The sequence below is a fragment of the Mobula hypostoma genome, chromosome 11 (assembly GCF_963921235.1).
Source record: "Mobula hypostoma chromosome 11, sMobHyp1.1, whole genome shotgun sequence".
NCBI lineage: Eukaryota > Metazoa > Chordata > Chondrichthyes > Myliobatiformes > Myliobatidae > Mobula > Mobula hypostoma.
In genome coordinates, this window is record NC_086107.1 from 48,736,096 (window position 1) to 48,750,387 (window position 14,292).

The 14,292-nt window shown below is 41.8% G+C and overlaps 1 protein-coding gene across 2 annotated transcripts in view; it reads left to right on the forward strand.

Moving 5' to 3' along the window:
* lsp1a (lymphocyte specific protein 1 a) overlaps window positions 1–14,292 on the forward strand; it is a 191,446-nt gene that overhangs the window by 96,691 nt on the left and 80,463 nt on the right. For both annotated transcript variants that reach the window (XM_063062014.1, XM_063062013.1), the window contains exon 4: window positions 5,066–5,205. In XM_063062014.1, coding sequence (XP_062918084.1) covers window positions 5,066–5,205 — 140 coding nt within the window. The remainder of the gene's footprint in view (window positions 1–5,065; window positions 5,206–14,292) is intronic.

A 14,292-nucleotide genomic window follows, 5' to 3' on the forward strand; every position in this document is an offset into this window, starting at 1 on the left:
AACTCCTAATCTTCATTCGTAATATCACTATCATCAGTCTTCATGGTATACCTTGGATCCAGAAGCCTCCTGCTGAAATGCGCTAAGAAAAGTTAAGATAATCAAATTAAATATGTCAGTTCGCAAAAGTAGAGGCTTATGTGGCTACTTGGTGATAGTAGTGAACACATCATCCATTTTGTGTCAGTGGGCATTAAATGCCAGATGCACTGTAACATATTGTTCTACCATTCTCCAGGGTGTGCTTCTTTATATTTGAGTGCTTTTAATGCCAAAGGTGTGATATTTCATTGTGAGTTGGCTTATTTCAGATCCTTGATGTGACAATAAGGGATACTGACTGAGCCATTTGGATCAAGAAATATAACTTCACTAAAGCCAGATCAGCCCAAATATTTACTACTTTTTGATTCCACTGCTGCAAGGTCAGTGGTTACAAGTCTAAGCCGATCCCTATCATCATGCTAAGCATAATGGTGAATCGCCCTTTGTCTTGGGTAAGGGTGAGAAGTGAATGACTGATAAGGCAGAGGTATCAGTGGAAGTGAGCAAATAACCATCTTGTCGTCACCAAGCCAGGTTCTAGGGCCTGGTTAGTAGGGCAAGGGCAATCTCATCTTGATTAGATTAGATTACATTCAACTTTATTGTCATTGTGCTGAGTACAGATACAAAGCCAATGAAATGCAGTTAGCATCTAACCAGAAATAGTGTTATTTACAAAATAACTGCAAATAAAAAGTGCTACAACACACAAATATAAAATACAAAAAGTGTAAAATATATAAAAGTATAAAATACAAAAATATAAAATATAAAACACACATAAATATGGGTGCAATACTGCTTAGCGCTGTGATGTGAGGTTCAGCAGTGTCACAGCCTCAGGAAGAAGCTCTTCCTGTGCCTGCTGGTGCAGGAACGGAGGCTCCTGTAGCGCCTACCAGATGGGAGGAGAGTAAAAAGTCCATGGTTAGGGTGGGAGATGCATCCTTGATAATGCTTTTCGCCCTGTCCAGGCAACGATTATGGTAGATGTTCTCAATGGTGGGCAATTGGGTGCCGATAATCCGCTGGGCAGTTTTCATCACACGCTAGAGTGTTTTGCGGTCCGATACGGGACAATTTGCACACCACACTGAGATGCACACTGAGACTCCCCCCTCCATCTTGGAGGAATGAGGGAGACACAGCTGATGTATGCACTTGTATGTTAATCATTAGTAAATAGATGTCAAGATGTGCAGGGGATCATCGGGAAAGCAGTACTTTAAACTTGAAGCACGTGAGATTCAATAATTATTTAGAAATAAGTGGGAGAGTAGTTCGGAGAGTCAGCATTAACACTGAACCAAATAGTCTCCATCTATGTCAAAAAAGTAAGAAATAGGAAAACCCGTTCTGTCAGTCCATATTCTCAAGGAGGACCCTATCAGAAACATTTCTTGTATCTGATTCATAGTTTATTGTGTGTCCAGGGCATTTTCTATTCTTTATTCTGTTTTGAAACATGCATGCTATTTTTTTTTCCCCTTTTCTAATGTATAGAACTTATTGCTAATTCAGTAACAATAACTAAAGCAACTTCATTTGACCCAAGATCCACAAACCTGCAGGTCCTGACAGACCTATTGTCTCAGCTTGCTCCTGCCCCACCAAACTCGTTTCTGTATACCTCAACACGGTTTTATCCCCCCTTGTTCAATCCCTTCCTACCTATGTTCGTGACACTTCTCATGCTCCTAAACTTTTCGATGATTTTAAGTTCCCTGGCCCCCACCGCTTTATTTTCACCATGGATGTCCAGTCCCTATATACTTCCATCTCCCATCAGGAAGGTCTCAAAGCTCTCCGCTTCTTTTTGAATTCCAAATCTAATCAGTTCCCCTCTAACACCACTCTGCTCTGTCTAGCGGAATTAGTCCTTACTCTTAATAATTTCTCCTTTGGCTCCTCCCACTTCCTCCAAACTGTATGGGGCCTAGCTATGCCTGCCTTTTTGTTGGCTTTGTGGAACAATCTATGTTCCGTGCCTATTCTGGTATCTGTCCCCACTTTTCCTTCGCTAAATCGACGACTGCATTGGCGCTGCTTCCTGCATGCATGCTGATCTCGTTGACTTCATTAACTTTGCCTCCAACTTTCACCCTGCCCTCAAGTTTGCCTGGTCCATTTCCGACACCTCCCTCCCCTTTCTTGATCTTTCTGTCTCTATCTCTGGAGACAGCTTATCTACTGATGTCTACTATAAGCCTACTGACTCTCACAACTATCTGGACTATTCCTCTTCTCACCCTGTCTTCTGCAAAAATGCCATCCCCTTCTCGCAATTCCTCCGTCTCCACCGCATCTGCTCTCAGGATGAGGCTTTTCATTCCAGGACGAGGGAGATGGCCTCCTTTTTCAAAGAAAGGGGCTTCCCTTCCTCCACCATCAACTCTACTCTCAAACGCATCTCCCCCATTTCACGCACATCTGCTCTCACTCCATCCTCCTGCCACCCCACTAGGAATAGGGTTCCCCTTGTCCTCACCTACCACCCCACCAGCCTCCGGGTCCAACATATAATTCTCCGTAACTTCCGCCACCTCCAACGGGATCCCACCACCAGGCACAACCTTCCCTCCCCCAGTCCCCCCTCCCCCCCCTCTGCTTTCTGCAGGGATCGCTCCCTACGCAACTCCCTTGTCCATTCGTTCCCCCCCATCCCTCCCCACTGATCTCCCTCCTGGCACTTATCCTTGTAAGCGGAACAAGTGCTACACATGCCCTTACACTTCCTCCCTTACCACCATTCAGGGCCCCAGACAGTCCATCCAGGTGGGGTAACACTTCACCTGTGAGTCGGCTGGTGTGATATACTGCGTCCGGTGCTCCCGATGTGGCCTTCTATATATTGGCGAGACCCGACGCAGACTGGGAGACCGCTTTGCTGAACACCTACGCTCTGTCCGCCAGAGGAAGTAGGATCTCCCAGTGGCCACACAGTTTAATTCCACATCCCATTCCCATTCTGATATGTCTATCCACGGCCTCCTCTACTGTAAAGATGAAGCCACACTCAGGTTGGAGGAACAACACCTTATATTCCATCTGGGTAGCCTCCAACCTGATGGCTTGAACATTGACTCCTCTAACTTCTGCTAATGCCCCACCTCCCCCTCGTACCCCATCCGTTATTTATTTATATACACACATTCTTTCTCTCTCTCCTTTTTCTCCCTCTGTCCCTCTGACTATACCCCTTGCCCATCCTCTGGGTTTTCCCCCCCTCCCCCTTTTCCTTCTCCCTGGGCCTCCTGTCCCATGATCCTCTCCTATCCCTTTTGCCAATCACCTGTCCAGCTCTTGGCTTCATTCCTCCCCCTCCTGTCTTCTCCTATCATTTTGGATCTCCCTCTCCCCCTCCCACTTTCAAATCTTTTACAAGCTCTTCTTTCAGTTAGTCCTGACGAAGGGTCTCAGCCCGAAATGTCGACTGTACCTCTTCCTAGAGATGCTGCCTGGCCTGCTGTGTTCACCAGCAATTTTGATGTGTGCAACTTCATTTGACACTCTTGGTCTGTTGGAATGTAGACTCATTTAAGTGGTGAAATCGATCACTTGTTGAGATGTGCTGATAAATAAATCATTTTCTTTCACCTGTCCATCACAATCATATTTTTGCTTCAAGAACTCCAAGGACAGTAATCTCCTCCTCTGACCTGTTTTCTCTGACTCATTCACCGTGAGATGCCATTGTTAACTATTATATTTGCATAGCACCCAACTTAGACATGGTGACTCTTACAGCATTGGGGGGGGGGGGTTGCAATTGACTTACAATTGTCAGAGTAATGCTAATGAAACAGTGCTTTATACAAGTAGCTGATTATTGAGTTTTGGGTTTGTAGGTGGACTGCATGTAGGTAAAGCTTTGTGCAATCTGGATATTAAAATTGATAAATGGGTGTGGCAAATTTTAATCCAGTTCCCAACACCTGGACTAGATTTGATATAATTTGTTGAAATTGCATGATATTATCATAAGGAGGTCTGTGTGATAGATCATTCTCCACAAGTTCCAGCATCTTCAACAGAATCCTACCACAAAATGCATCTCTACCTCCCCCTTCCACTCTCTGCTATCCAGAGGGACCACTCTCTCTCTGATTCCCTTGTCTAGTCATCCCTCCCCACTGATTTGCTTCCTGGCACGTAACCCTGCAAGTGGAAGATTGCTACATTTGCCCATTCACCTCCTCTCTCACCTCCATTCAGTGCCTCAAACCATCCTTCCAGGTGAAGTAACAAAGTAAACCCTCCAATGTAGAATGAGGGACAGCTTTGTCAAGTGCCTTCCCTCCATCCGCAACAAGCAGGGCTTCTCTGTGGCCAGCCATTTTAATTCCAATCCCCATTCCCATTCCAACACGTCAGTTCATGATCTCCTCTACTACCACGATGAGAGCACTTGGAGGAGCAATAGCTCATGTTCCATCTGGGTGGCATCCAACTTGATAGAATGTACATCGGTTTCCCTAACTTCCAGTAATTTTTCCTCACCTCCTCCCCATTCTCCCATGACCCACCTTCCTCTCCAATCAGATGCCTTTTTTTCAGCAGTTTCTCCAGCTACCACCTCCCAGCTTCTCATTTCAACCACCCTCCAACCCCCTCCCAACCTGTCTTAACCTACCATCTTCTAGCTAGTATTCCTTCCTCTTCCCCCACCTTTCCATTCTGACAACTTCCCCCTTCCTTTGCAGTCCTAATGAAGGGTCTCGGCTTGAAACATTGACTGTTTATTCCCTTCCTGACCTGCCAAGTTCCTCCAGGATTTTGTATGTGGTTCTGTGTGATAATTTGAACCTTCCAGATGTACAACGTGCTGCCCTGAGGATGGTAATAAACTCTAGTTTATCCAACAAGAGCTTTATCCTGTGTCTAATCTAAGGGCATTTATTAATGATGTTGGGGGGAGACGTTTTAGACCCCTGTACTAACATGATTGAATTTAAAAATTAATCAGATTATGTTTGAAACCTGAATTCACGGAGTCCTTATTTTACTGTCTTCCATGCAGAGACCAAAAGAGAATGAGGCCAAGCTGTCCAATCCAGCCAGATCATGGACTGAGCTTCATCATTATGAAGTTGAAAATGACGACATGCAGAATAAAACCACACCATATCATAGCCTCAGAACGACCAAGACAACACTGAGGTAATGTTGTGCATTGTAGCAAAGAACAAGTAAGGAAAACCCTTCCCAGTTGTTTGCATCGTGTGCAGTGCAGTACTGTGATACTTCATTCTCAAGTTTTGAATTTTAGAAGCAATTATATGTTGATTCTACTATTGTGCATGCAGTTTAGCAGATTAAAAACGAGAATGAATTTCTACCACCTGCTCATTTTATACAGCCTCTTGGTTGGGAAAATACCTTTAAGCATTTTAACCACCCCCTCCCCACCCTGTTCAGTTCCAACTCATCTTTATAACAAAATTTGAATCTGACATTTTTTTTCAGGGAAATGCAACCTCTTCCAAGTCAGTTTATTCGGTTGTTGTTTTAGTCAAAGGTACAATGAAAGACATCTCATGGAAATTATTTTATTGTAAATAAAAACATGTTCACTGAGAGAAATCAGTATCTCTTTGAATGTCATGCAATTTCCAACCAGGAAATTTACAACTGCATTTAACCAGCTTGCAGGAGAAGTTGGAAGTATCAAATCATGTTACTTAGGTAAAGCAAATAGCTGTAACGCGAGCTTACTCTGCAGTATATGAATTGGGTTCATTAGACCAGCAATTGGTCAGCCACTCTGAAGAGGCATTGTGTAGTTTGTTCACAGTAGCCAATGATCATTTTGTTTGAGGACTTCTCAAGGGAAAACACAGTCATGAATGAAGTTCTAGGTATCAAGCACCATGAAAGAGGCCTTGGACTCTTCAGAACTTTCCTTTATATTCTTTACTGGGAGATTGCATTAGGTCAGGTTGCAACTGTGATTTGCAAGAAAAAGGCCTGGAGATTGGGTTACCTAGACTATTTGATAAATGGATGGATGAGATCAAGGAAGAGCATGCCAGGTGATCCAAATTACTGGGGGTAGGTGGAGTGCGGTCACTGGGTGGTTGGAGTATAGAATTGATATTTGGTAGGGTAGGCTTCATATTTGAATGGATTATTGGTGGGAAGAAGGGAGAGTGCAGAGGGGTTGTGATTGCTTCCATTGTTTTCAATTTTGTCTTTAGAAACTGACCAATATGAAGTGTGTTATCCTGAAGATACAAATTAATTCTGAATTGTAGCAGAGTGTTATGGCTTCATTGTTTTGGTTCTAAGTACCAGATCCTTTTGGCAAATTTCTTGAGGAATTAGAAATGAAGATCCATGAACTGAGTTAAGGTTACTTTTTTTTCTTCACTTCAAAACAAGGTCATAACTTGTTATTTTAGGGAAATGCCCTACTTGATCTAATAGCAGAAAGGTCAACGATTTGAATCACAATCTGTGCTGAGTTAGTTGATTCAAAATGGGAAGCCATGTTGTGGGACATCATCTCCCACATGAATCCGTTGGATCAAATTACTGAATTTTCTCCTGAACTGCTGAGCTTCATGTGGTGATACTGTTCATGTGGTGGCTGGCATGAAATCAGTTTGTTTGATTCGGAAATTGGTTTATTAGTGTCACACATACTGAGGTACAAAGAAAAACACGTCTGGCATACTATTCATACAAAGCAATTACAAGAATATAATGAGATGATGCAAGGTAAAACAAGAGAGTAGAATAAAGTGTTAAAGTTGCAGAGAAAGTACACTGTAGATAGACAATAAGTAATAAAGTCATTGCAAGGTAGAAGATGAGGTCAAGAGTCCATTTTTACCATATTAGGGAACTGGGCAATGGTCATAACAGCAGGGTAGAAACAGTGATACGTGCTTTCGGACTTTTGTATCTTATGCCTGGTGGGGGTGGGGTGGGGAGACGAAAGAATATCAGGGGTGTGTGGGGTCTTTGGATATGCTGGCTACTTTACCAACGCAGCAAGAAGTGTAGTCGCAATCCACAGAAGGGAGGCTGTTTTCTGTGATATGCCAAGCCGTGTCCATAACCCTCTGCAGTTTCTTGTGGTCATGGTCAGAGTGGTCAAGCCATGATAGGATGTTTTCTATGTTACATTGATAAGAATTGGGTCAGAGGGGACATGACATTTTGTTTTTGGCCTCCTGAAGAAGTGGAGATGCTAGTGAGCTTCCTTGGCCATAGTGTCTATGCAGCTGGATCAGGACAGGCTGTTGGTGCTGTTCACTCAGTTGGCTTTGGAATTAGTTCATTGTTGTCACAAATACCTGGGCAGAGTGGAAAGCTTATTGTGCCCGCGCTTCATATGGATCGCGTCATTGCACAGTGCACTGAGGTAGAACAAGGTAAAACAATAACAGAATGCAGAATAAAGTGTAACAGCTGCAAAGAAAATACAGTGCAGGTGCAGAATAAGGTTCAAGATCATAATTGGATTGATCAAAGTTGAGAGTCCATCTTATAATACTAGGGAACCGCTCAATAGTCAGAATCAGATTTATTATCACTAATGTATGTCACAAAATCTGTGTTGTTTTGCAGAACAGTAGAGTACAAGACATTAAAATGACCGTAAGTTACAAAATAAATAAATACTGCAAAATAGAAATACAGGTTTCCCCCGCCATCCGAAGGTAGAGCGTTCCTATAAAACGGTTTGTAAGCCGGAATGTCGTAAAGCGAAGAAGCAATTACCATTTATTTATATGGGAAAAATTTGTGAGCGTTCGCAGACCCAAAAATAACCTACCAAATCATGCCAAATAACACATAAAAACTAAAATAACAGTAACATATAGTAGGAATGACATGATAAATACACAGCCTATATAAAGTAGAAATACTTTTCTACAATCATTGCCGCACTGTTCTCCGTGGCGAAAATCTCACACAAGCACTCTCGGCAGAAACACTCTCTCCAGTAACCTTTAAAGTATGAAGCTGCCAAATCATACCAAATAATGCATAAAAATGCACAGCCTATATAAAGTAGAAATAATTTATGTACAGTGTAGTATCACTTACGGGAATCAGGAAGACAGCGCCGAGCACACTGATGATGGTGTGTTAGGCTGAGTCATCGGAGGTTGGGGTGGTGCAGTGATCCCCAACTGCCGGGCAGCGAACCAATACCAATCCACGGAGAATGCAGCGATACAGTGGTAGTCGGGACGTACCCAACACATATTTAAGAAAAAAAACCCAAAATAAACAAGCTAATTAATTAGGTGCCACCCGGCACATAAATGTCTGCCCAGATCAGAGGCGATCATCTTCTTCTATGTCTGCCTGCCTCGATGTCGATAGTCGAAGTTCATCATCTGCTGTGGCTGATGTGGAAGACTTGAAAAACGACAGTATGCTTGACTGCTTTCCCTTGCGCATTTTTCTATCATCTCATGCAGTTGCTTCACGTTCAGTTCCTGGACGACTTCACTTTCAATCTGTTTGCTATTGCATTCAGTTTCGATTGCTATCCTTTCCTCTTCCAATTGCATCAGCTCTTCATCTATCAATTCTTGGTCATGGGATGCCAAAAACTCTTCAACATCATCTTCGTCAACTTTCACAAGCCAAACTCACTTTGTCCTTACTTCGTTCACCACAATCGAAATGCTTAATTATGTCTAGTTTTATGCTAAGTGTAACACCCTTACGAGCTCTTTTAGGCTTTTCCGATACCTTAGAACTCATCTTGCAAACAGATGCTCAAAATAAATTGACATAAAACACAGATGCTCACAGGCACGTGTTTAAGCAATGCCGGCTAGAATGCAGTTCCGGGCGAGGAGCTTGGCTGCTCAGGGCGCGCGCTGCTTTTCCCGCGCGCTACCTTTTTCTGCGCGCTGCCTTTTTTCGTAACAGTGAAAATGCCTTCCGCCGTTAGCAAAAACAGGTAACTAATGTAGGTCTTTCGTAATAGCAAGGTTTCATAAAGTGAACGTTCGAAAAGCGGGGGACACCTGCAGTGAGGTAGGATTCAAGGACCATTCAAAATCTGATATCAGAAAGGAAGAAGCTTTTGTGTCCTTTTGTATTAGGCTTTCTTATCTTTTGTTCGATGGGAGGGGGAGAAGAGGGAATGTCTGGGTGGGATATGTTGCCTAGGAGGCTAGAGTTAATATTTGGCATGACCAGCTTTTTGAAGCAGTTCATGATGGTAATATCAGAATCAATGGGGAGGAGACATGAAGACAGCTTACCTTGTATGTCTTAGGTACCGGGACAATAGTGGCCTTTAAGGGAGGTGGGAACCTCAGATTGAAACAGCGAGTGGTTTAGGAATATCTACAAATACCCCTGGCAGATGATCTGTGCGGGAACAAAGGACATGGTTGTTCAGGCCAGAAGCTTTCTGCAGATTCACTCCCCAAGAGGACTAATCCTACATTTGCAATAGTGATTGTGGACACAGGTTTATTCAAGGCACTCATGGTGGGTGTGACGTTCTAGTCTCCTTCTGTTCAAAACCAGCATAGTAAGTGTTAGGCTCATTGGGAAGAGATGCCCCTGTTGTCAGTGATGCTGCCCAACAACTTCTGGCTGTAAGGAAATCGAGGGATATGGGTGTTAGTACAGGAACATAGAGATGAGAAAGAACATGAACTAGAAATTTGAAAAGCATATGTAAGGGGTTTCTTCTTTTATGTTACTGTGTAGTCTAATTAAAATGGCTTCTTTGTTACATTATAATTGAAATGGCTTCTTTGTTATGTTAACTGCTGAGAAAGTCTTCCCGCTAGAAGTTTGTTTGGATCATGTTACTGATAAGAGGGTGAACAAACCAATTTGGATAGATGTTATTCTTTCTGTGTGTCTGTAAGTTAGTGTGATGCGCGGGTTTTTGGGCAGAAGGCGGGAGAGAGAGACAGAGGATGGACAAGGTGCTGTAAGTCCGCTAATGGGGTCAGATGCCGAGCAGGAGTCCGAGTTCCAGGGTGTTTGGCAAGGAGAGGAGACGGAGACAGACTTGTGTGGAGCGTCTAATCGACCACCGTTGTTGGTCCCAGGCAGCAGGTCGAGGTGGTCCGAAGGGTCGCAGGGTGAAGAAGGAGGGTCCTGAGCTCCAACCATTTGTGCACGAAGAGATTGAACTTTGATAAGTGTGGCACCTTTTATTTTCCTTTTATATTTTGTTCTCTATTAATTATATAGTTCCAGTAATATCTATAAACTGTAAATCACTTAATTGTATCTGGTGTATTGTCTGTTATTTGGGCGGGGTTGGGTACATCACACAGCATCCACACAAACTATTACCCAGTTTGGCGGGGCCGAGGGCTGTTTCCCTAGACAACAGCGAGCTGAGCGACCCTGAGGCTGGCCAGGGGGGCTACACATATAAAAACAGGTTCAAAGGGCCAAGCTCTGTCCTTAATTCTCGTTTTCTTATGTTACAATATATAATAAATTTCAATATATTTATTGATACAGTATGGATCAGGCCCTTCCGGCCTGACAAGCTGCGCTGTCCAGCAACCACCCATTTTAACACGAGCCTGATCACAGTTCAATTCACAATAACCAAATAGCCTACTAACCAGTAACCGGTACGTCTCCAGGCTGTGGGAAGAGACTGGAGAAGCCAGAGGAAACCCATGCAGTTGCGGTGAAAACATACAAACTCCTTCCAGACAGAGGTGGAACTGAACCCTGAATTCTGACGCCCTGAACTGTAATACAATCATGCTCAATGCCACCCGACTCTGCTGTGTTTCATTGACGTTCTCTTAATAGGTAGGTCTTGAAACAATGATAATAGGCTCATTGTGGTATACTAACCTTCAGTTAATGGACAGGCTCTGACTGCAAGGATTCAATGTGCTGGACAAATTTCACGACATATGCCAGTAATATTAAACCTGATTCTGAACCCTGTCAATGGATACATTGCCATTCTGCAGAAGAATGCACTTCAAATCATTCACATTCCATTAACTTCTTTATGTAAAACATTGATAGCCTCAAGTGCAATGACACCTCTTTCTGACCATTGCAAACAATAACTTGGACATTTTCCTGGCTCTAAGCTACCCAAATATGTTGAGGAAGAATTGTGCAGAGATCAGAATGGGAACCATGCTAGAGATTTACTGAAAGTGCTGGAGCTGGTGATTCTGACCACAAGACTGGCTTGCCTGTGGCAGCAAGCACATTGTCTTGAGCTGACTCTACCTCAGACAACTATTTCCAGCCCCAACCTTTGAGTTCTGAACTCTAATCTCTCTTTATATATGGCTTATCTTTGTCCACCATTGATAGTGCCCTCATCCACATCTCCTCCATTTCCCGAACATCCATCTTTCCGTCGCCCTATAAGTGATAGTGTTTCTCTTGTCCTTACCTACCAACCCGTGAAGCTCCGCATCCACCACATTATCCCCCGCAGTTTCCGCCCCCTCCAAAGTGATCCTACCACCAAACATATCTTTCTCCTCCCCCCCACTCTCTTCGCTTTCTGCAGTGATCGCTCCCTCTGTGATTCTCTTGTCCATCCATCCCTCCTGGCACCTATCCCTGCAAGCAGCCAAAGTGCCACGCCTTCCTGCTGAGGTTGTCTATTGTGTCCGGTGCTCACAATACAGCCTCATCTACGTTAGTGATACCAGCCGTAAATTGCCGGACTGCTTTGTCGGACACCACTGCTTCATCCGCCGAAAGCAGAACCTCCCAGTGGCCAAACATTCTAATTCGGATTTCCATTCCTGTTCCGACATGTCTGTCCATGGCCTCCTCTTGTGCCAAGATGAGTTCCCCCTAATTGTGAAGGAGCAATACCTTATATTCCTTCTAGGTAACCTCCAACCTGATGGTGTGACTATCAATTTCTTCTTCTGTTAAAAATATTTTCCCTTCCCCTCTCCTCTTCTTCTGTTCCCCACTCTGGCCTCTTACCTCTTCACATCTGCCTATCACCTCCCCCTGGGGCCGCTCCTCCTTTCCTTTTTCCTATGGTCCACTCTCCTCTCCTATCAGTTTCTTAACTCTTTAGCCCTTTACCTTTCCTACCCACCAGGCTTCACCAATCACCTTCTAACTATCCTCTTGCCCCTTCCCCCATCTTTTTATTCTGGCATCTTCTCCCTTCCTTTACAGTCCTGAAGGAGAGTCTCAGCCCAAAATGTTGGCTCTTTGTTCATTTTCATAGATGCTCTCTAATCTGCTGAGTTCCTCCAGCATTTTGTGGTTTGCTTTATTTTTCAAGTCAGCATGTAACATTGGTATGCCGTCACTATATTCCTAAAATGAAAAAAAAAGGAAAAAAACTAGACAGCCAGCATAGTCAAAGACCCCACCCATCCCAAATATTCTCCCTTCTCCCCTTTTCCATAGAGCAGAAGATGCAAAAAGCTGAAAGCACATACCACCCGGCTCAATGGCTGCTTCAATCCTGCTGTAATAAAGCTTTTCACTGGTTCCTACTACAATAAGATGGACTCTTAACCCCACAATGTACCTTGTTAAGATCTTGCACTTTATTGTTTACTTGCATTGCACTTTCTTTTTTTTTTGTAATATAATTTTTATTGAGTTTTCAAAAAGAATACATGAAAAGATAAAGTCTACCCTCCCCCCTCCCCTTAACCCTCCCCCCCCCATATATATAGTCCTACCTAAAAAGAAAGAAAGAGAGAAAAAAGAAAAGAACCGCCTGGGTATTGCTCCATGGGATTCAAAATAAATTTGGTATAATTATTCGTTACTTTCCCCAAGGGACCAAGGTCTTTATCGGAGCACTTAAATATGCATCCTATCTTTTGTAAATAAGGGCACCAAATATTCAAAAATGTTACATATTTATCTCTTAAATTATAAGTAATTTTTTCGAGTGGAATAGAACTAGCCATTTCATTATTCCAACGATCCATACTTAAATATGAATCAGATTTCTAAGTAACTGCTATAGTCTTCTTAGCTACTGCCAATGCAATTTTTATAAATTCTTTCTGATATTTATTCAATTTAAGTTTCGGTTTTATCCCTTCAATATCACCTAATAGAAATAATACAGGGTTATGTGGAAGTTGAGTTCCAGTAATTTGTTCCAATAAGACTCTTAAATTTATCCAAAAGGGTTGAATTTTAAAACAAGACCAAGTAGAATGTAAAAAAGTACCAATTTCTTGATTACACCGAAAGCATTTATCAGATAGATTTGAATTTAATCTATTTATTTTTTGTGGTGTAATATCTAATTGGTGTAAAAAATTATATTGTACTAATCTAAGTCGAACATTTATTGTATTTGTCATACTGTCAAGACAGAGTCTTGACCAATTTGTTTCATCAATATTAATATTCAAATCTGCTTCCCACTTTTGCTTTGACTTATGGGTTCCTTGTTTAATTGTCTGTTCTTGAATCAAATTATACATACAAGAAATAAATTTCTTAATTTTCCCTTTTTGAATTAAAATTTCAATTTCATTAGGTTTTGGCAAAAACATTGTTTGACCCAGCTTACCTTTTAAGTAAGCCCTTAATTGAAAGTAACAAAAGAAAGTATTATTAGATATTTTATATTTATCCTTTAATTGTTCAAATGACATCAATATACCTCGTTCAAAACAATCTCCTATAAATTTAATCCCTTTTTGGTACCAATTATATAAAAGTTGATTGTCCATTGTAAAAGGAATAAGTCTGTTTTGAAACAAAGGTCTCCTTGCTAATAGAGATTTCTGTGTTTCATTATCAACATTTATCTTATTCCATAAATCAATCAAATGTGTTAATATAGGAGATTCTTTCTTTTCCCGTATCCATTTAGATTCCCATTTATATATAAATTCTTCAGGTCTATTTTCTCCTATCTTATCTAGTTCTATTTTAATCCATGCTGGTTTTTGATCATCGAAGAAAGATGCAATAAATCTAAGTTGATTTACTCTATAATAGTTTTTAAAGTTTGGAAGTTGTAACCCTCCTAACCTAAATTTACATGTCAATTTTTCCAATGATATTCTTGACATTTTACCTTTCCAAAGAAATTTTCTCACACATTTATTTAACTCTTGAAAAAATTTCTGTGGCAATTGTATTGGTAATGTTTGAAACAAATACTGTAATCTAGGAAATATATTCATTTTTACAACATTGACTCTACCTACTAATGTTATTGGTAGTATCATCCATTTGTCAAAATCTTCTTGAATTTTTTCCAACAGTGGTAAATAATTAAATTTATATAAATTCTTTACATCATTATCAAGT